Source organism: Nansenia antarctica, assembly GCF_963989245.1.
Source record: "Nansenia antarctica genome assembly, chromosome: 1".
In the NCBI taxonomy this organism is placed as follows: Eukaryota; Metazoa; Chordata; class Actinopteri; order Argentiniformes; family Microstomatidae; genus Nansenia; species Nansenia antarctica.
The window spans coordinates 25,914,291-25,935,761 of record NC_137674.1 but is presented as its reverse complement, the minus strand read 5'-3'; the positions used below and the strand labels follow the sequence as shown (position 1 = coordinate 25,935,761).

The 21,471-nt window shown below is 42.1% G+C and overlaps 3 protein-coding genes across 7 annotated transcripts in view; 2 read left to right on the top strand and 1 right to left on the bottom strand.

Moving 5' to 3' along the window:
* The window catches only part of map4k5 (mitogen-activated protein kinase kinase kinase kinase 5), a 49,457-nt gene extending 45,638 nt beyond the window's left edge, over positions 1-3,819 (top strand). For all 3 annotated transcript variants that reach the window (XM_080550405.1, XM_080550403.1, XM_080550404.1), the window contains 2 exons: positions 948-1,003; positions 2,508-3,819. In XM_080550405.1, coding sequence (XP_080406531.1) covers positions 948-1,003; positions 2,508-2,595 — 144 coding nt within the window. In that variant the 3' untranslated portion in view covers positions 2,596-3,819. The remainder of the gene's footprint in view (positions 1-947; positions 1,004-2,507) is intronic.
* Positions 3,820-5,626: 1,807 nt separating this feature from the next.
* Positions 5,627-16,092, top strand: cdkl1 (cyclin dependent kinase like 1 (CDC2 related kinase); the record flags this gene model as incomplete). 3 transcript variants are annotated; one of them, XM_080535864.1, is made up of 9 exons in its annotated part: positions 5,627-5,794; positions 7,676-7,797; positions 8,811-8,883; positions 11,500-11,590; positions 13,022-13,222; positions 13,854-13,936; positions 14,389-14,445; positions 15,072-15,233; positions 15,991-16,092. In XM_080535864.1, the coding sequence occupies 9 exons, from the start codon at positions 5,627-5,629 to the stop codon at positions 16,090-16,092; spliced, it is 1,059 nt and encodes a 352-aa protein (XP_080391990.1). The 3 variants fall into 3 exon arrangements, with proteins under 3 accessions (XP_080391990.1, XP_080391989.1, XP_080391991.1); XM_080535863.1 differs by having other exon boundaries at positions 15,072-15,257; XM_080535865.1 differs by lacking the exon at positions 14,389-14,445.
* Positions 16,093-16,576: 484 nt separating this feature from the next.
* Positions 16,577-21,339, bottom strand: dmac2l (distal membrane arm assembly component 2 like). Its single transcript, XM_080550490.1, has 5 exons — positions 21,267-21,339; positions 20,661-20,778; positions 19,985-20,193; positions 18,416-18,587; positions 16,577-17,180 (listed from the first exon to the last, which is right to left on the bottom strand). The coding sequence occupies exons 2-5, from the start codon at positions 20,765-20,767 to the stop codon at positions 17,066-17,068; spliced, it is 603 nt and encodes a 200-aa protein (XP_080406616.1). The 5' UTR covers positions 20,768-20,778; positions 21,267-21,339; the 3' UTR covers positions 16,577-17,065.
* Positions 21,340-21,471: the final 132 nt, after the last annotated feature.

Below are 21,471 nucleotides of genomic sequence, written 5' to 3'. Positions count from 1 at the left end.
CTGATAATTGTTTGTTTGACAGGTTGGCCTCTCGATATGTAAATGGTGAATGGACTGCACTTATATAGCGCCTTTATCCAAAGCGCTTTACAACGGCCTCTCATTCACCCATTCACACACACATTCACACACCAATGGCGGCAAGCTACCATGCAAGGCGCTGGCCCGCTCACTGGGAGCAATTTGGGGTTCAGTCAGTGTCTTGCCCAAGGACACTTCGACATGTGGCCAGCCGGGGCTCGAACCGCCAATCTGCTAACCTTGCGATCATTAGACAGCGGCTCTACCTCCTGCACCACAGCCGCATGTGTGTTTTACTGCATTGCATATTGTCTTTCACCTATTCTACTAGTTGTAATCGCTTTCTTTGGCTCCCATCAAATGAAAATGTTCTTTCTCCTCCTCTTAAATTGGTTGCAAACATGATGGCCTTGGAATTCTCTTAAAGAAACACTAGAATTTGGATATGATACTAAGTGTCATCATTCGGTTGTTAAGTCTGACGTCACGCGTGACGTTTATAGCAATTTCCGGGTCCAAATAAAAAATTCCCTGCACCAGAGTACCAGTGTACTAAAGCGGTAGACAGAGCTTGTCCGCATATCAGCCCAATAGAGCTCTCAGGTCTTCTGACGCTGGTTTTCTCTGTGTACCACATGTACAAAAGAAGAGATTTGGTGAGGCTGCATTCTCATTTTATGCACCCAGATTGTGTCTTCACTGCCAGTTTACATTAGGGATGCAACCTCAGCAAATATGTTCAAGTCAAGACTAAAAAACCCATCTTTTTAATATTGCCTTTAAATGACTAAATAATTAAATTATGATTATATAATGATTAAAGCACTTTGAGCTGCAACGTTTGCAGGAAAAGCGCTACACAAATGAAGTTATTATTATTGTTATTATTATTATTATTAATGTCATTTTCTCTCTTTCATCTGTAGGTAACCCAAGAGATTTCTGACCCAAGCCGAGTCTTCCGTCTCCTGGGATCTGACAGGTTTGGGGCTTCAAATGATTTACCTCCCATTCACTGTTCACTATCGTCCCTCTCTCTCCTTTCTCTCCCCCCTCTCCTATCTCTCCTCTCCAGCTCTCTGTAAAGCAAGCGCCTCTGTTCTGTGATGATTTATCATTGGCCTGTGTGACCTTTATAAAAGCAGGCCTTGATAACTCCAGGGAGTCAGTCAGTGAGTGTCCTCCCCCAGGTCCTACTGTTTCCATATCGCCTAGATACCACCAAACACCAAAAGCTCTTCTCCTGTGTGTCCAACTCTGTGGAGATCTGAGAGACCCCACCACCACCACCACACGCCCCCCCCCCCCCACCCCCGGTGGTTCTCTTCCTCACAAAAGCTGCCTCAGTTGCTATGGCGAGGAAGGGAGGGAGGGCAGGGGTGGGGGCACAGGGGTCAGCTCTCCTTGATCAGACAACTCTGTGTTATCTGTTTATAAATCCACCTCCTTCTTTGATCATTCAGCTTTGAAAGCTTGTCTGGAGTGGAGTGTGTAGCCGTTGTAGCTAATTATTAGTATTTCATGTTTGTGTTTCATTTATGAATACAAACCCGAAAATGACTGGAAATCTTGATAGGCCTACATATAGTTGAAGTCTGAAGTTTACATAACGTGAGCTTAGAATTATAAGGTTCTATCTCTGTTTAGGGTAGTTCAGAGATATTGAGCGTCAAAGTTTTTACATTCCATTATATTTTGTGAGATGGAACCTTTGTATTTTTTGAATTACTAACTAAAAAATTGCAACATTTTAAAAATAACACCACACAGGCTTTAATAAACACCTAATGGATCAGATTATGTAAAAAACGAAATTGACAAAAATTGAGATAGAACCTTATCATTCTAACGTCACGATACACTAAGCCTAACTTGTCGGAAACCTGTGCACTGATTGTCAGGCAGCAAGGCGGTGGTGCAGTAGTCGGTCTCCACCATGGAGACAGTCGGACGTGATTTAATTCCCTCGCCTGGCCACATTACACACCCTGTGGAGGAGGAGGAGGAGGATCTCCTAGCCATGCAGCGGAGCTGGAGACAACTCCTCTCCCAGGCACCTTGGGACCCAGCCCTGCAGCCACTGGCATTGGAACAGCCTCTCTCTGCCCTGCCCACATGTTTTATTCACTGCCACCTACCTGGGCACTGCCAGCAATGGTTTTAGTGTCTCTCTGCACCTCTGAAATTTCATCTGATGGATCAGACAGTATAGAGACTGTACCCTGTGCTCACTCCTCTCATCTGTCACGACGTGTGGAGATGCACCCTCTCGTCAGCATCTAGTCTGTCCCCTCCTTGTGTTACCATACGTTCACCTTTTGTCAGACTGACGATTGACCATGAATTTGTCACTTGTTTACTATGTTTTGTAATTGCTTTTATTCCTATTCCTATTTTGTTATTTCAATGGTTGTCATCAGATACACCCTGATATTAATATATTATGACATTATGACATATTCTGATTCTTTTTTTTTTGCTGACAGGGTGGTCGTATTGGAGAGCCGGCCCACTGACAACCCCACAGCCCTGAGTAACCTCTACATCCTGGCAGGCCATGAGAACAGTTACTAGTCATGAGAACAGCTACTAGCCATGAGAACAGCTACTAGCCTTGAGAACAGCTACTAGCCTTGACAACCGCTACTAGCCATGAGAACAGCTACTAGCCTTGAGAACAGCTACTAGCCTTGAGAACAGCTACTAGCCTTGACAACCGCTACTAGCCATGAGAACAGCTACTAGCCATGAGAACAGCTACTAGCCTTGAGAACAGCTACCAGCCTTGAGAACAGCTACTAGCCATGAGAACAGCTACTAGCCATGAGAACAGCTACTAGCCTCGCCCCAAAGACTCAAGAAAGAGAAGGTTTCCAGACACCTGGATAAGGACAAGCATCTTCTTCTTTTTGGGGAGATATAAAAAATAAAATAAAAAAAGTGGACTGCCACAACCTTCCCCAATGAGCAAGGCTCACTGTCCACGGAAACAAATGGCTTGAACTCGATACGTGGGAGCTTTGTGACTCAACACAGGAACCACAGGTCAAGATGGGAGACTGTGAAGCTTCGACCCCAGACCCGCCCGCCACAACAACATGGCTCCACCTGCAGCCTTACACCCAGCACACGCCACCTGCAGCCCTTCGCTAACCACGGCCAACACTGAGGAACTCGTCTTGAGCAGAATGTGGGAAATAAACGCTCAGACGGACAGTCTAACCCAGTATCCTCCCCTTGCCGTGCGATACATTAGATTTCAACTGAATGGCAAAAGTAGTATTAAAAAGGGTCTATAAAGGCGTTATTAAAAAGTGCCATATATTCTGACATTAGGTCCGTTAGCAAAACAATGGGAGTTGTACAAAACAGTTAAGAAGCAACTGACAGTCAGTCAGGACTCATTGTGCTAAGCCTTTGGCCAGGGGAGGTTTCTAGCTCTCTAGTTAAACTAATATAGAATGGTTTAGACAGAACTCAATGTCTTTTGTTTGATGTGGGTAATTTAAACGTTATTTATTTATCTCTAAGCAATAGGTATGTTTAATTTACAGGCCATGTTAACCAGTGACAGATGCAGTACCTGCTGAGAGTGGGACTCGGCTCCATCAAGGATTAACTACCTAGCGAAGGGTTGCTGAGCCGCTTTGGGTTCTCTTTACTGCTATGTAATATAGTCCCTCTCTCCCGCTTGGTTGCATTTTAGAAGTTGAATATAATGTAAAATGTTGTTCTTTTTCTTTTCTTTTTTTAAACCATTACTTTTATTCAATAATTGCACCATGTAAGCACTTTTGTACATTTTTTTTTTATTTAAATGACAAAACGAGGGAAAATGCTTGGTTTGCATAACATCATAGGCATTCCCTTCGCAAAACTTTTAATGTATGCTGTTTTTGTAATAAAAAAAGCTATTCTTAACAATATTAAGGGGTCGTTCTACTTAACTTTTTTTATGCTCTGCAACATGCAAACAAAAGTGATACTAATGACAAGCGAGTCACTCTACACTTTATAAGGTGATGACAAGCCTCTTGGGGGGGAAAGGATGTACAGTGAGGAGAGAAGAGGAGTGTAATAGTTTCCATTAGCCAGTATATCTACCTTTCAGTCTGCCATAACACTGACAAAACCATCAAGCACTAATTGGTCTCAGTGAGACTAGAAGCCGTAGCAATTAATGTGTTGGTGATGTCACCACCATTACAAGGCAATGAAAACATTGTTACCTCTGCTGTATGGAACTAGAACACTAGACCATTTTCATACGATTATTACGCTGTAAGCCCATTTAGCTCAGCTGTATTATAGTCATGCAATACCTTGACGAAACCTACTACAGGCTAGTAGCCTAGTACAGGCTACTGTACTTGTCAGGTTGGTGCAAACGAGCGAGGCATAGTTGTTTTTCTCCCAATCCGCCCCCCCTGCCCAGTCAGGTTGAGATCAGGCTGCGCCGTGTGGAGGGGTGGAGTCAGCTTACCAGTTCCTATGGGGACATGCAGCCACCAGCCACCAGCCACCAGCCGCCAGCCTGGAAAGCGAAAGGCTTTTGGAGAGCCGCATCTACATTTACACCAACGTGAACACCCATCTCCCTCGGTCGATGAATGCAAACTGCTCTCCGAATTTATTCCATCAGCAGCCGTATACCCAAAGGACAAAACACTGTAAGTATGATTACAGACTATATATTATATATGAAGAGTAATTAATCAAAGGTTGGAGTTAGTTAACCCTCATGAAATAGTCTAAAACTCCTTGATTTATGTCTACAACTTTGTTTGTGGGCTATAAACTAAACATTGTCATGACATTTACGTTTTGATTTCATTCAGGCCTCGTGTTTATATAGAGGGATTATTTTTGGTAATGTATTTATGCCGTTGATATAGTGGGAATTTGTAAGTGAGAGACTTTGATTTTACTTTTACAGAGCGCATTGTTTTTGGTTTTACATATGAGACCTAATACTTTGCAATGCAAATGGTTTTGTTACGTTTTGCCTAATGACTATACGGTGACAGGTGGATGTTGCCACTGGCAAGCAAATTGGTCTACATTAGGTTACATTATGTTCACGTTTTGGCCCAAAGGACACGTGATTTATGACCACTTTTCCTCAGTGGGAAATATTCAAAATGTAAAAAAAATATGTATGCTTCCACCCGCTCCACTTCTGTATCTGTAACATACATGACCACTGTCCGGAATCCAAATGTTTGATGGCAGGTTATTGAATTGGATTTACAATGTTTTGTATTTTATTTCAGGAGACACTGACAAACATAGGCTACATACAGTGTAGTCTAGTATAGCGATCACATTAAAGTTGTTATTTATTTATTTATTATTATTATTATTATTATTATTATTATTGTACTTATATACTCGTAGATAGATAGATATCATTATATATATTTTTTATTATCTATTCGTATTTAAATCTCAGGAAATTATTGATGTGCTTTTCTTTTATGAAGCTTCTTGCAAACATACCTATTATTGCCGGTTTGTTTTCCAGATCTCAAGGGCAGTCTTGGTTCCTTGGACAACAAGGGTGGAAAGTGTGAAGCTGCCGGTTGATGCACTCTGATTATTCAGTATGGAAAAGTATGAGAAGATTGGAAAGATTGGCGAAGGGTCATACGGCGTGGTCTTCAAATGTAGGAACAAAGACACGGGACAAATTGTTGCGATCAAGAAGTTTGTGGAGTCAGAAGATGATCCCATCATCAAAAAGATAGCCTTGAGGGAGATCAGGATGCTGAAGGTCAGACCTGGCCTCACTGCATTGACGTGTACTCTCTGTTTCTTTTCATTGTGTGTCCTTAAAACTCCTGTTAATGTCAACTTGATCTGAATTATATTTCAAAGTTTGGTGTCTGAATCTCCGTCCTCTTCATCCTCTATCTCAGATTGCGTTTTATAGTTTTTTCGTTGGCCACACGATTTACTCTCTGGGGGGACTAGGAAATTAGGGTTGTGAAGATGGAATTCACATTATTCTGATGTAAGATTTGATTTGTTATGTACAGATTTTTATGGAAGCTGGTGAGAATACTGTAATGTTGATAATTTTTTGGTACAGTTTACCAAAAGTATAGACAGTGGTTAAATCCATGAAGATGGGTTTAAATTAGCCACCTACACTAAAATGATTTATTTGTTTAATCTCTGAGGGCAGTGGAGACTGCATTAAAAAAAAGAGTGATATGGCCCGTTTGCCCCTTATGTTTCATATTGTTTACAGTCTATAACATGTAGACTTGTTTCTCAGTATTTTCGATTCTGAGCTCCAGAGAATACTGCATTCAGATTCACCCTTGTTCCCAATATAACGTCATTCAACATAAGGGGGAGGGAATTCTGTCATTGGCTCTTCTGTCATTGGCAGTTTCTTGTTTTGTTCATGGTCACCGCCCCAGTTTAATAGCTTTTGTTGAATAAAGAACACCCCAGAAGGACTAACTTAGTCCTATAGTCCTTAGGTTTTGACACTGAGGAAAATGTTACGCCTCGTGTTAGTGGAAACGCACTGTTTTTTCAGTGTGTTATGACATGCATGTAAGAGATTTAGCTTTTCTTGAGTAAGGACCGGCACTGATCTACATATGTTACGGTACATGTGGGAAAACTAGGGTTAGGGTTAGGTGCTACGTCGACTTGGTACATGCTGGCATGTCTAACCCTAATCCTAATCCTAATCCTAACCCTAACCCTAACCTTAACCGTAGCACCCTAGCACCTAACCCTAACCCTAGTTTTCCCACATGTACCGTAACATATATACTTTTACTGTATACTGATATACAGATCATTGATAAGGACCTTTCTTCCTGTCACCATATAGTGTAGATGCTTTTATCAGGCAGATGTCTTCCTCTCCTACAGTGTATTAAATCCTTTAATTACAGGGACTGCTTGTTCAGAGGTAGTAGAGAGACAATGGAAAGATGTCTGTACCTTGAGGCCATGTCTGTTATACAGACCAGATCACCTCCCGAGGGCAGAGGGTGGTTAGGAAGTCCTTGTTCTATTATATGGATTATTTTCCAGGATTTAACAGATTTCAGTTTCTGTACGGCCTGATATCGACTCCCATTTGGTCGGATTTGGTTTTTCTAAACGGACTTTCTAAAATATCAGTTTGTAGTCTGTGAATAGAAAGATTTAACTCTGTGACACTTGGTGAATGTGATCATTTGATGAATGTGAATGACTGTACAATGTACATACGTTGTCTTGTTGTTATGATGCAATTATGTGGTGGTTTGGTTGTGGTGGTTTCCCCTGGACTGCAGGCACCAGGCTCATAAACAAGGTCATATGGCGACAAGTTGTCATGGGAGACCGTGTCATGGTGGGAGAGTGTTTATCACCATTTGTTTAGTGTAGTTTTCTTTTATGTTGTTGTTGCAATCTCTGTTTGATAAGACATGCGGTAGCTTGCCCCACTGACTAAACGAAACATACAACAGAAGTCAACTCCTTAGCCTGGTGCTGTATAATCTCAGCACTCCTTATCTCAGCTATATCACTGCACTACTAAACAACAATTACTAAACTGTAGCTGCCTATATAAACAATAGCGACGACAAGTCGCCAAGATTGATGTGTTTGTAATGCCTGTTTGTGTTTGTTATCTGAGCAGCAACTTAAACACTCCAACCTGGTCAACCTGATCGAGGTGTTTCGCCGCAAACGGAAGCTGCACTTGGTGTTTGAGTACTGTGATCATACGGTCCTCAACGAGTTGGACAGATACCCCAGAGGGTGAGTCTCAGTGGTTACACAGTAGTGTGCTGTGCAACAGTGTTTCATGTGCATCTTTTATTCCAGTGGTACACGTGCAATAGACAGTCATCACCATTGAGAGAGTTTGAATAACATCTGATCCTATTCCTTCTTTTAGTATTATATTGAAAGGCATCGACCCAAGTCTGACTGGGTTCAATGGGTTCAATGAAATGTAGAACCCTGTCCTTTCTATCACAGTCTACCACTCTACACTCTGTCCAGAACTGATAGCCACAGTGTTTGACTGTAACCAGGGGAGCCTGACCCGCTTGTTGGGGAATGTTTACAGTGATGCACTCCCAGAATGCCGAGCTGGCAGGCAGTTGTGTAGATTCTGAAGGCTCCTCCTCATTCTAGAGAGTGTTTTTGTGGCTCTCTGGTTCCTGCCTCACACGTCCCTGGCCCATAGCCTGGCCATGGGGGCGCACGGGAAGGGGGGGTAGAGATGGTTATTAATTACCAGTCGCAAGGCTGGATTTAGCCATTTCCTTGGAAACTCTGATAGATGGTGGACCCTGCGTCAACAAAGCCTCAGCTGTGGAGCACCACAGTTCACAAAAGCAGTGGCAGGCCTCTTCACTGTCCTCCAGTGACGCCTCAGTGGAACAAAAGATCAGGAGAGATAAGGAAATGGGGAAGAGTAAAAAGGAGAGAGAACATGGAGTAGAAGAGTCACTGAAAAGTAGGGAAAGGGTAGACGATGTGAACAGAATAGTGAGTGATTTGTGTATGTTCTGTGTGAAGACAAAACAACCATCTCTGGTTGGAATACCTTGCATTTCAAGGGTGTATTTTGGCTCCTACAAATATTGCATGAAGACATAACCTTTAAGAGTACTTAAAGGAGAGGTTCCCATCAACTAAAGTAATAATTTTCCAGAATTCGATTTAGTTTGACCATCATAAACTGCCGGTTTGAATTGAGATTCTGGACTCAGATGCTGTCTACAGGGTCTAACTGGTTTTGTCTCTTGACCTCTGACCTACAGTGTTCCTGAGCACCTGGTAAAAAGCATAACATGGCAGACGCTCCAGGCCGTGAACTTCTGTCACAAACAAAATGTAAGAGGTTTTCTCTCTCTCTCTCTCTCTCTCTCTCTCTCTCTCTCTCTCTCTCTCTCTCTCTCTCTCTCTCTCTCTCTCTCTCTCTCTCTCTCTCTCTCCCACTTTCTCAATTTCCATTCCATTCAAAGACAATTTAAGTGGCCAAAACAACATAGGAATATCCTTGTGACCACTTTGCTCTCTTGCTCTCTTGCTTTTCCTGTTTCTTCTTCTCCTCTCTCAAACCCCATGCCACTTTCACTGTTTAATTTATATTCTTCAAGCCAACATTTAGTAAATTTTCCATTTGGGTTGATGTATCATGTAAGTGTAGCTCTAGAAGTAGCCTTTTTTATTTTATTTTCAAACCCACTTTCCTCAAGAATTATAAGTTTCTATCTCCATTTTTTGTCAAAATAGATTTTTGACATAATCTGATCCATTAGGTGTTTATTAATGCCTATGTGGTGTTATTTAAAAAATTGTGACATTTTTTATTTAGTAATTAATAAAATACAAAGGTTCCATCTCACAAAACATAATGGAATGTAAAAACTTTGACGCTCAATATCTCTGAACTACCCTAGACGGAGATAGAACCTTATAATTCTAAGCTCACAAAGTGTTTCACAGTCCCAATATCCTTCTCGCTTCCATGGCGCCCAACAACCTTGTGGTTATTAGCCTTCTTTTACTAGAATTCCTTCCTTCTGGCTGACCAGCGATTAATGTCTCACTTAGACACAACAGTCTCCACGGGGCCTCTTTATAACAGGCAGAGTCAGGATCTGTGTGCTTTCATAGCTTCTCGTACACCAGTTTACCACCAACCTTGTTGGAAGACCAACAAGTGCACTGTGAATCCTGAAGACCGACTGAAGGACCCATCTCTTCAGGTTACACCTTAACTGCTCCTCCTGAGACTTCTGCTGCCCCCCAGCACTGCGTCTCCTGAAGAGTAGACACCCGCTTTTTCCCCTTTACTGTGTCCCCTAAAACTTCTATTGCCCCCCTTGTACTGTTTCTCTGTTTCTCCAGTGTCTATATAATAAAAACAAACAAAAAAAGTCTAGGTTTAGAAGAAGGTGATAGAAGTAGATTTTTCCTTCTATCACAGAGACTGCCAATGGCCCCGGGCCTGAGCTGGATTACTCTTCCTGCAACGACTGGTGGATTGATGATTCACCAGATACCCTGGTCTTTAGCCTTTCTCCACTGCCAAAAGTACCCGTGCCATTTCTTGTACCCGTGCCGGTTTTAGTTCTGGTTCGGTATGGGTAGCGAAAGGTACCAAAGGTACTTTTTTGCCAGGCTGCGTGCGTGTGACGTGTGACGCTGCACACCGTTGATTGGTCAATGGAAATCGTCATCCCATGTTCATAGACTTCATCGTTAACCGCCATCTTTAAATACCACAACAGATTTCGCTCTTGGAAAATGTCACTTACTGTTTCTGTAATAACTTATTAATAAAGATTAGAAACATTATGATAACCATCGTATTATCTTAGTTTAATGTCATTTCAATGCATCATAGAACTTTTATTTACAACAAGCATAACAAACAAATCGCTATTATGGCGATGTCCTGTGCCTATGCTGTTCCTCAGTCCAGCGGCAGTCAAATGCCGGTAGATTCGCGTCTTGCTCCCTTTAACACATGTCGGCGTTTCCCTGGTTGCGAGATCTAAACTACTAGAACTGAAAGCGGCAGGTAACATCCATATGCTGTATATATAAATAAATATATTTGACTACCAGCAAGACACCGGAGCACTCGTATCTATAACAAACGCGGAGATTGTATGAGCCCCGAGTCAGTCAGTCTTTCCGTAGAAATACATCGCTCCGTTATATATCTAACGTTACATGTTGTAAGGCTGATCTGTGCATGATAGTGCTGCATTTTGACATAATTCTTATCGCATTTCCCCCCGCTGATCTGTAAAGCGGGGGGAATCTTATGACACGTAACTCCTCCTACAGTCCCGGGTCGTTCCTGTATAGTGGAGAACGGAACTTTTCAAAAGCGTGCCGAGGCGAGCCGTGCCGAGCCGGTCAATGGAAAAGCGCCATTAGTCAAATGTATTGAGTTTAAGTCGCTTTGGAATAAGGCGTCTGTTAAATGCCATTACAAATGTAAATGTGATGTAAATGGATCCGAACAGCATTAAACGGTCATCCTGACACAGCTTGTAACCTGAGTGACTCTCTCTCTCTAACTCTATCTCTCTAACTCTCTCTCTAACTCTAACTCTCTCTCTAACTCTAACTCTATCTCTCTAACTCTCTCTCTAACTCTAACTCTATCTCTCTAACTCTCTCTCTCTCTAACTCTAACAATCTCTCTCTCTTACTCTAACTCTATCTCTCTAACTCTCTCTCTCTAACTCTAACTCTATCTCTCTAACTCTCTCTCTAACTCTAACTCTCTAACTCTCTCTAACTCTAACTCTCTCTCTCTCTAACTCTCTCTCTCTAACTCTCTCTCTAACTCTAACTCTCTCTCTCTCTAACTCTCTCATTAACTCTAACTCCCTCTCTCTCTCTAACTTTAACTCTCCCTCTCTCTCTAACTCCCTCTCTCTCTCTAACTCTCTAACTCTCTCTAGTAACCTTTTCCATCTTCAACAGTGCATCCACAGGGACGTTAAGCCAGAGAACATCCTCATCACCAAGCATCAGGTTATTAAGCTCTGCGACTTTGGATTCGCCAGGATCCTGAGTAAGTTTTGTTGCATTAGAGATGACAACACTAGGATTTGTTTTACATTTCTGCCACCTGGTGGACACTTGTTGTCTTACAACAAGTCGTGATCTTAGAATTATAAGGTTCTATCTCCGTTTAGGGTAGTTAAGAGACATTGAGCGTCAAAGTTTTTACATTATGTTTTGTGAGATGGAATGGAACCTTTGTATTTTATTAATTACTAACAAAAAAATGTAAACATTTAAAAAATAACACCACACAGGCATTAATAAACACCTAATGGATCAGATTATGTAAAAAACTAAATTTGGACAACAATGGAACCTTATAATTCTAACGTCACGACTTGTTGTCTTATCACTGTTAACCTTTTACCATTACATCTCCATTGAAATCAATAACATTTTCAACGTGTGCTTCTCGTGTGCTTGGTCTGTTCCGCCGCTGGGGCACCTGCTTGGCTAGCCTGGTGCGGGGCTATTATGGTCTGTGCTTGCTTGGCTGGGCCGGGTGTGCTGGTGGTGGAGCGGGTCGGGTGTGTGGGGCGGCGGGGGCCCCCCGGGAGGGGAGGGGGGGGGTTTGGGGTCCGCCGCTGGATGCTGGTAGGCAAACTGGTAGTAGTCGCTCTATGAGTAGAGGGCTGCAAGGGAATTTTCCTGGCTACACAGTGTACAGGTTTTTTTACTTTTGCCTGCTTGCGGCTCTGTCAGTATGTAAAGCGCATTGAGTCGCATCTTGTGAGAAATGCGCTATACAAATAAAACTTGACTTGAGACATGTACACAACAAGACATAACAACAACAACTAGTATCCGTGGGGGAGGTTATTGTCCCATGTAATAGTAGAAAACTAGTTTTGCCGTACATTGTCCATAAACAATAACAGAGAATGTTCTTTCTCTTTTCTTTTTTTTTTAAACAAACTAACAAACAAAAAACAAAAACACAAACAAAAGGAAAGAAAAACAAAACAAAACAAAACAAAAAAACAGGGGGGGGGGGAGGCCATGTCACATATCAGAAATAAACAGAAAAGAAAATGACACAACAAATGCAAAAATATATGGGGGGATCATCACCCCCATCGGAGACAACATCCAAGTCTTACAGTCCTAGACACAGCGGCAGCACAAACACCAACACAGTAAATAATATTGTGACCCATACATTGCAGATCTGTTAAGGCCAATGCACACGGCGTGCGATTTTGTCGCATGACAACATTCGATTCTCAATTCACATCACCGAAGTGTGTGGGTGTGAATTGAGAATCGAATGTTGTCGTGCGACAATATCGCATCGCACGCCGTGTGCATTGTCTCATTCAAAACAATGGAATCGAATCTGCAGTGCAACAAAATCGCACGCTGTGTGCATTGGCCTTTACACATTAGTCTTGTACAAATAACATTTGATTTGATTTGATTTGGTTCTGTCCCCCTCCAGCCGGCCCGTGTGACTACTACACAGACTACGTGGCCACGCGGTGGTACCGCAGCCCAGAGCTGCTGGTGGGAGACACGCAGTACGGCCCCCCGGTGGACGTCTGGGCGGTGGGCTGCGTCTTCGCCGAGCTGCTCTCTGGGATCCCCCTGTGGCCGGGGAAATCTGACATGGACCAGCTCTACCTCATCAGGAAGACTTTAGGTATGTGAGCTTAACCTGTTTAAAATAGAGATATCATACTATCATACTCTTTGGATCAGGGAATAAAAGAGTACCCCCCACCTTATTGTATGTATCTAATTGAGGTCACTATGTATGAGAGCTTCTCTCATATTACGTTGTGGGGCGGCTGTGGCGCAGGAGGTAGAGTCGCCGTCTAATGATCACAAGGTTGGCAGATCAGCTGTTCGAGCCCCGGGTGGCCACATGTCGAAAGTGGCCTTGGGCAAGACACTGTTCCCAGTGGGCAAGACATTGTTCCCAGTGAGCGGGCTGGCCGGTGCCTTGCATGGTAGCTTGCCGCCATTGGTGTGTGAATGTGTGTGTGAATGGGTGAATGAGAGGCCGTTGTAAAAGCACTTTGGAGCAGCAAAAAAGGCGCTATATAAGTGCAGTCCATTTACCATTTACCATTTATGTGAGCTTAACCTATTTAAAATAGAGATATCATACTATCATACTTTGGGAATGTCAGGGAATAAAAGAGTACCCCACCTTATTGTATGTATCTAATTTAGGTACTGTACATGTACACTATTTATGAGAGCTTCACTCATATTCTAGAAATGCAAAGAAAGAGGAGAACATTAAGAGTGTCTTCTGCTGTCTGCAGGAGACCTGATCCCTCGACATCAGCAGGTATTCAGTAATAACCAGTTCTTCAGCGGAGTGTGCATCCCAGAGCCACAGGAGATGGTGAGAGCAAAACCTTGTGACTTATTCTAAGAATTATCAGGTTCTATCTCCATTTTTGTCAAAATTTAGTTTTTTACATAATCTGATCCATTAGGTGTTTATTAATGCAAAAGTTCCATCTCACAAAACATAATGGAATGTAAAAACGTTGACGCTCAATATCTCTGAACTACCCTAAACAGAGATAGAACCTTATAATTCTAAGCTCACGACCTGCCTATTTATTTATTTACACATTGCACACTGCCATGGTCATAGCCTAGTGTCTATAGCACTCCTTACATTAATATATATATTTTTAATTTATTTGGGTATAATGGTTTAATGTAATGGTGCAATGTCAATTACTGTATATAGTCATTAGATTTCCAACAACTAATCTACACAATTACATCCAAGTCCTTTAGTATGGAGTAGCTTGAATGTATCTTAATGTCTTAATGTGTCTGTAGGAAACTCTGGAGCAGAGATATCCCAGCCTCTCGTATCAAGCCATGGGTCTGATGAAAGTAAGTCGTGCCAATTCGGTTGTTAAGTCTGACATCAAACGTGAAGTTTAGCAATTTCCGGGTCCAAACCAGAAATTCCCTGCACCAGAGTACCAGTGTACTACAGCGGTAGAATGACAGTTTAACCGTTTTTTAGACTCGGATCTATTCATACAACAAGGGACACAGCACTTTCCTGTTTTCCTCATATTGTCAGGGTTTTTGAGATAATTAATTATTATTATTACTGAGGCATTTCAAAGAGAGCGACTTTGGACCCGGAAACACGTCACGACTTAACAACCGAATCACCCACAAGACAAGTTTAAAAGTTGTATCGCACTGGGAGGCAGAGGACAGTACAATGACATTCAATGAACTTCTTCTCTTCAAGGAGACAAAGCAGAACACAGTAGTGCTGTAGGACAGAATACAGTAGTAACACAATTATACTGTTAGCATCTCAATACACAGTGATACAAAAGCAGCAGTGACTTTAGTTAATACACCATAACACAACAGCAGCAGTGACTTGACAGGATATAATCCAATAGCAGCAAACCTTGATATGATCTTTCACGTGATGATCTCTGATGGGGTTTTCTTTCTTTCTTCCACTTTTTCCTCTCCTTGACCTTTGACCTCAGGGTTGCCTGCGGATGGACCCCTCTGAGCGCCTGACGTGTGAGCAGCTGCTGGAGCACCCGTACTTTGACAGCCAGCGGGAGGAGAGTGTGAGCGCTGCCCGGGAACTAGACCGCACCACGAAGAGGAGGGCGCGCCTGCCCCGCAAACACCTCCCTCCTGGGGTGAGTCCGTTTATGCACTTTGATGTATTCTGTTTAATTTTTTAATAACCTTTATTTATCCAGGTTATAGTCTCGTTGAGATACAATCTCTTTGACAAGAGAGACCCACCTGACCCAAGACTGCAGCAGTGGGGAACAATGCTGCTGTCAAATGACACATAAATACATTAAAAAGTACATTTCTACAACAGCATGTTTGGATACTGGATTCTGATTGGCTAGCAACAGTGGTAAATATCCCAACAACCCACAGTTCAGACCACATTTCCAGTATCAATGCGCCTCCCAATAAATCTGATTATGAACACCTGTGCTGACCTACAATGCAATGGTTGATCTGGTCTATGGGACTATATTCTGTGGCGGAAGGATATATGTATTCTGAAACGATTAATGATTGTAAATAAATGAATTTAATGTTAAAACTGTGTATTTATTTTTTATATTATGTGGTGGCTGTTGGAGAAAAGCAATTGACCATTGGAGGGCGGGGGTTGTGGACTCATTTACCACTGTACAGGGTTTTCCTACTCGGCTTCGCCTCGTGCCACAACCCTGTACCAGTGGTGAATGAGTCCACAACCCTGTACCAGTGGTGAATGAGTCCACAACCCCCTTCCTCTCATGGTACATTGCTTCCATAACGCACAACAAACCACCATGTGCCAAATTATATTTAAATGACAATTAGAAAAAATGCTGTTCAAGCTCGACATAATGCCAAGTTCTGAGACTCTGTTTGTTTTCATCTCTTCAGTACTTGCCTCAGCTCACCAGCAGCAGTATCTTTCCAGCCGTGGACAACAAGAAATATTATAACAACCTGCGGAAATTCAACTACCACTTCCCTAACATCTAGACCTCCTGCTCTGGGCAGGAACACACAGAAGCTAGCAACATTTTCTGGCTAACTCAGGAAATGGAGCACCCAGTGGAAGCTTCTGGATAAAGATGCAGGGGTGTATCTTGTCTTGTGATGTCATTCTATGCACTATATCAAGTTTTTACCTGAAAGACTATTTCATATGTGGTGTTGCCTCCGTTTAAGGCTTGTATATCTGTGTATAATTACAACGAGTGGTTTACTGCTCTGCTGGTAGACGTAGCCTGTGTAGAATGGGGTAACACTGTGACATACTGCCTTGCCTGGTTTGCCAAATGTTGTTTATATAATGAATGAGTCAGTGACATGTTTTTGGTATTGAATTAATATCAGGATGCTTGTTTTGATATTGTCTCAAAAGTAGGTTGAAAAGTTGTGAGAAGGTACCTTGTTGCATTTGCTCGCTGTCAACTAAAATGAGCAGAAAGAATCACACAGCAGAAAAACTGTAGAAGGTGAAGTCAATCTGACTTTATTTTTGTTTAAATGTTTATGTAGACATGTCTGTAGTACAATACAGTACAGTAAATAACATTTTAATATCAATATCATCTAAGTTGTTATTTTTCAAAAAGTACCCACTATTTCCACAACACCGGTGCTAAGGATATTTATAGCCATCTACCCTTGGACACATTACAAATGCCAAATGAATCCATTGTTAAATGATTCCTAAACTGAATAATTGAAATTCTCATTCTTGTCACATATATATTATCCCCCTATGTACTTTTCTATGGAGTAATATTTAAGCTTAGGATAGACAATTATGTGAAAATGTTTGAAGTCAATAAAATAAAGTGCTGTTTCAAATCAGTCTCTTCTCTACATTCTTCCAGCATCCCACCACTGCTATGCGATGACTCGCTTCTTCAAGCCATGGCCCCCACAATGCTAGACCCCGCTCCCTCCTAACAAAGGCCTGTGATTCATACTACTGCTAAGTCTGTCACACAAGGTCCAGCTCTATGTCCAGATGGGGTAGTGCAGTCTGGAGTCTCCCAACAGTTGTCTCCTTCTCTCTCAGTCCTGGTAGGTCACTGAGGAACAGATGCTTTAGATTCCTGTGTGAGAAATAAAAAAACTTGATTATTATCTTTCAGAGGTACGTTACTGTATATGACAATGACATTTATACAACAGTTAGTTCTGACCAAGTCATTTGATTGGACAAGAGGCATTCCATGAGTGCTGATATACAGTATAACAGCACTGGGACTTTTAACTACGGTATATGTATCACTCCGCCGCACAGATGTTCTACTAAATGACCGTTAATTAGACTACATGTTTGTGTTCACGTTACTAGGCAACAGTCCATTTGAAGTTCAGTTGCGTAACTATTTTTCTTTTATTTTCATGATTAAATAAACAAACAAATCATAATCTGTTGTCGCTTCTCAGAGTCGTGAGTCGTGAGAACAGAGTCGATCAGAGTTCAGAGTCGATCAGAGATCAGAGTCGTGAGAACAGCACAGAAGATCACCGGCGCCCCCCTCCCCTCTCTGGAGGAGCTGTACAAAACACGCTGTCTCAGGAGGGCCTCCAAGATCTCCAAGGACCCGACCCACCCTGGGCACGAACACTTTGTCAAGCTGCCCTCGAACAGGAGGTACAGGACCCCGGCCGCTAAGACAAACAGACTGAAGAACAGCTTCTACCACAGGGCCGTCAAGGCCCTGAACACAGAAAAGGCCTAAGTTCTGGGCCCAGGACAGTCCGGACGGATTGTATGGCAGCTAGTGCTGAGGCACAAACATGTACATTTTCAAGCCTGCAAACTGTGACACTTTAAAATAATGTGAAAAAATACTTTTTGTGCAATATGACAACCCTAGTTGACTATCTGTGCAGTATAGTACAGTGGATTGTGTACATAGCCTTTATTGATGTAAACCAGCTCCTTACCTTCTTGTGATTTTATGCATCTATGCTCTTTCTAAAATGTGTTTTCTTTTTCCTTTCCTAAACACCAGGGGAGCCACCCCTCCTAAATTGCGTTGTTTGGTACCTGTACTGTAGCAATGACAAATAAAGTCCATTCCATTCCATTATTACTGTTAACTAATAAATGGTGCTGTAGAACTGTTGTATAAAAGCAATATCACACTCGAGGTTGTGCTGTTATACTGAATATCACGGCTGTGATTGTCTTCCTACTCGGCCTGCGGCCTCGTACCTACGACCCAATCACAGCCGTGCTGATATTCAGTATAACAGCACTCCCTCTCGTGTGAAATTGCTTAAGTGATACATATTCTTCTTACGCCGCCGACACAAAGTTCCCAGAGGCACTCACTTGAGTTTGTGCAGGGCAATGATGCCCTTGTCTGTCACGTTGCCACAGGAAATCACCTCCATCTTGTGTAGGCTGTCCTGCAGATTCTCGATTGTGCTCAGTCTCTCCAGGCACATATCCTCAATGTAGATGCACTTGTTTAACTTGATTTCCTCTACGTGCATTAAGTCATCTAGAGGAGGAAAAGGAAAGATTTTTAGAGCACAGGGTCAGAGAGAGAGTGCACTGTCTCTCTTTCTAGTGTAAAACATCCTCCTCACTTACGTTACATTAGCGTAAACAGTCTGGGAGAGACTTTCTTTCACCCTCACCTCTCACTTACTATTAACTTGGCCTGGTATCGTGTTTTCAGCTGTACAGTAAAGTGAACCTTGTGGAAAGAATCTTAAGTTTGAAAGACCTAAACGGGACAGTCTGGGATTGGAACAACCACAAAGAGGTCTCCCCCGAATGATGGGGCTGTAGAAATATAACCACTATCAAATTCATAGACATATAATAATAATAATAATAATAATAATAATAATAATGATAATAATAATAATACATACACTTATATAGCGCTTTTCTAGACACTCAAAGACTCTTTACAAACTGAAAAGATCAAGTAGTAGAATAAAAAGAAACAAAAAAGAAATAAAAGAAAGTATAGGGGTCTAATAAATTTTTTGATTACTAAATCTAAGTGTCTTTGTAGGACAATCTACTCTGGACACTGCAAGTATATCTAGATTTCGGGCGGAGAAGCGGCAAACAAGCAACGCCAGCCTCCTCTCTCGACCGGCATCTTTTGAAAAGTGAGAAGTCTTACCAGTATGATCAATGTTATGTTAGCTAGCTACCTCTAAACATGGATTTGGCTGGGCATAAATGAATTGATTTGAGGTGGTAAACACAGTCTGGCTATCTTATCTGTCTGGTTAACTTATCTGTGTAGTTCTGAGTTTCTCTCCTTCATATCTATGGATGCAAGCCAAGGGCTGACAGTACATGAGATCAACATTATAGTTTTAATGTCTCGTTAGTAAAGTAAAACTAGTTTATATTTTGGATTCTGATGGGGTAAGACAGTTGAACTAAGTTCATGAGGCATTAAGTTATATTTTTCAATAATCAATGGCTATATATAATTCATTTAAAAGTCTGTAAATAGATGTACAAATCCCAGATTGCCCCTTTAAAGGTAACAGTGTAGTTAGGTGTTTCTGGTTATAAACGCTGCGATTGAAACCTTGAATCAACTGTCAAATTCATAATAACAAATCTTGAGCTTCGAATTATAAGGTTCTATCTCGGTTTAGGGTAGTTCAGAGATATTGAGCGTCAACGTTTTTATATTCCATTATGGTTTGTGAGATGGAACCTTTGTATTTTATTAATTACTAACTCAAAAATGTCAACATTTTAAAAATAACACCACACAGGCATTAATAAACACCTAATGGATCAGATTATGTAAAAAACTCAATTTTGACCAAAAATTGAGATAGAACCTTATAATTCTAACGTCACGAAATGCTTCAGATAAGACAGACTTAAACTGTGGTGTCTTCTCAATGTGATACTGACCCAGATGATCAAACCCTCTGTACATGATGCAGGATTCACTGGCGTCAATACCCTGGATCTTATGACGGCCTCGAGGGCCAGTGGGCAGGCCGTTGTAGTCATGTTGCCAGCGGTCAAAGCCCTGGAACCTCACCTTGGCCCCACATCTCAGGAGCCACTCTGCAGCCGCGCGGTCTGGGCCGACAGCTTTAATCCGCTCATGATCTACTCTGCGGGTGTGATTACAGAGGACAATTATTATCATTTACATTTTTACATTTATGGCATTTAGCAGACGCCTTATTCCAAAGCGACTTACAATAATCAATACATTTGACTAAGCAAGAAGTGAATCATCAATCCACCAGTCGTAGCAGGAAGAGTAATCCAGCTCAGGCCCGGGGCCATTGATAGAAGGAAAAACCTTCTTCTATCACCTTCTTCTAAACCTAACCCTTTTTTTTTTTATTATACATTTTTAGACACTGGAGAAACAGTACAAGGGGCCCCCCTTAGAAGTTTTTTTTTTTAATCACAGACATGAGGTGTGAGCTATAGGCATATGCGCATATAATAATTTGTGAATTGGACATGCTTTCTCTCTATAGACGACATGTCATGTACAGTTGCACATTGTTGTCGAGCAGTGGTGCTGGTGTAGGGACTACAGTACCACTGATGTCTAGTGGTCACTCACTTGTTGAACACGGCATTGAGCCAGCCCCAGAACTGTCTGCTGCCCCCTGGCGGCAAGGTCTTCTGTGCTGAGAGCGCCGTCTGTGCTGCCTTTGACAACAGCCTCATTTCTTTTCAGCCTTGCAAAACATTATCCAGAGATTTTTGTAAATGCAATACTGTTGTTTTCCTAGTGCTTAAAATGCTTGATCAGCGATATCAATGAACAATAGAACAGCATGAGTTCTCATGCTGAAGTACTGATCCAATGTGGAGTCAGACAGATGGGTTGTTAATGGGCCGGTTTCACAGACAAGGCTTAAGCCTAGTCCTGGACTAAATCACACTTTCAATGTAAAATCTCCATTGAAGATGCTTTTTAGTCCAGGATTAGGCTTAAGCCTTGTCTGTGAAACTGGCCCAATGTCTCCCCCATCATATCAACAGCTTAGCAGTCTCAGTAACAGCCTACATTCACATTGTCGAATACGCACGACAACTAACAAGTCCTTCAAATTCTATACTGTGTCATATGGCACGAGCCACAGCAGACGTACGCAATCCTATGAGGTAACATTGCGACTGTCAATGTCTAACCTGTACAACCTGAACATGTTTACCCAGTCACCTTGTTTCCCTGCATTCAGTTACTGTAACGGTGTTTACATTGGTATCGCGAACATTCTGCTTCCATGATGAACTTTAACCCGATGACGCACGGGCAGCGTGAGATGTGATTGGATAAGAGCAGTTACGCGTCACCTCCCCCTGTCATCAGAACGATCACGCCCCCCTTTTGGGTGGTAGAAGTTTGACTGGCGGTCAATGGAAAT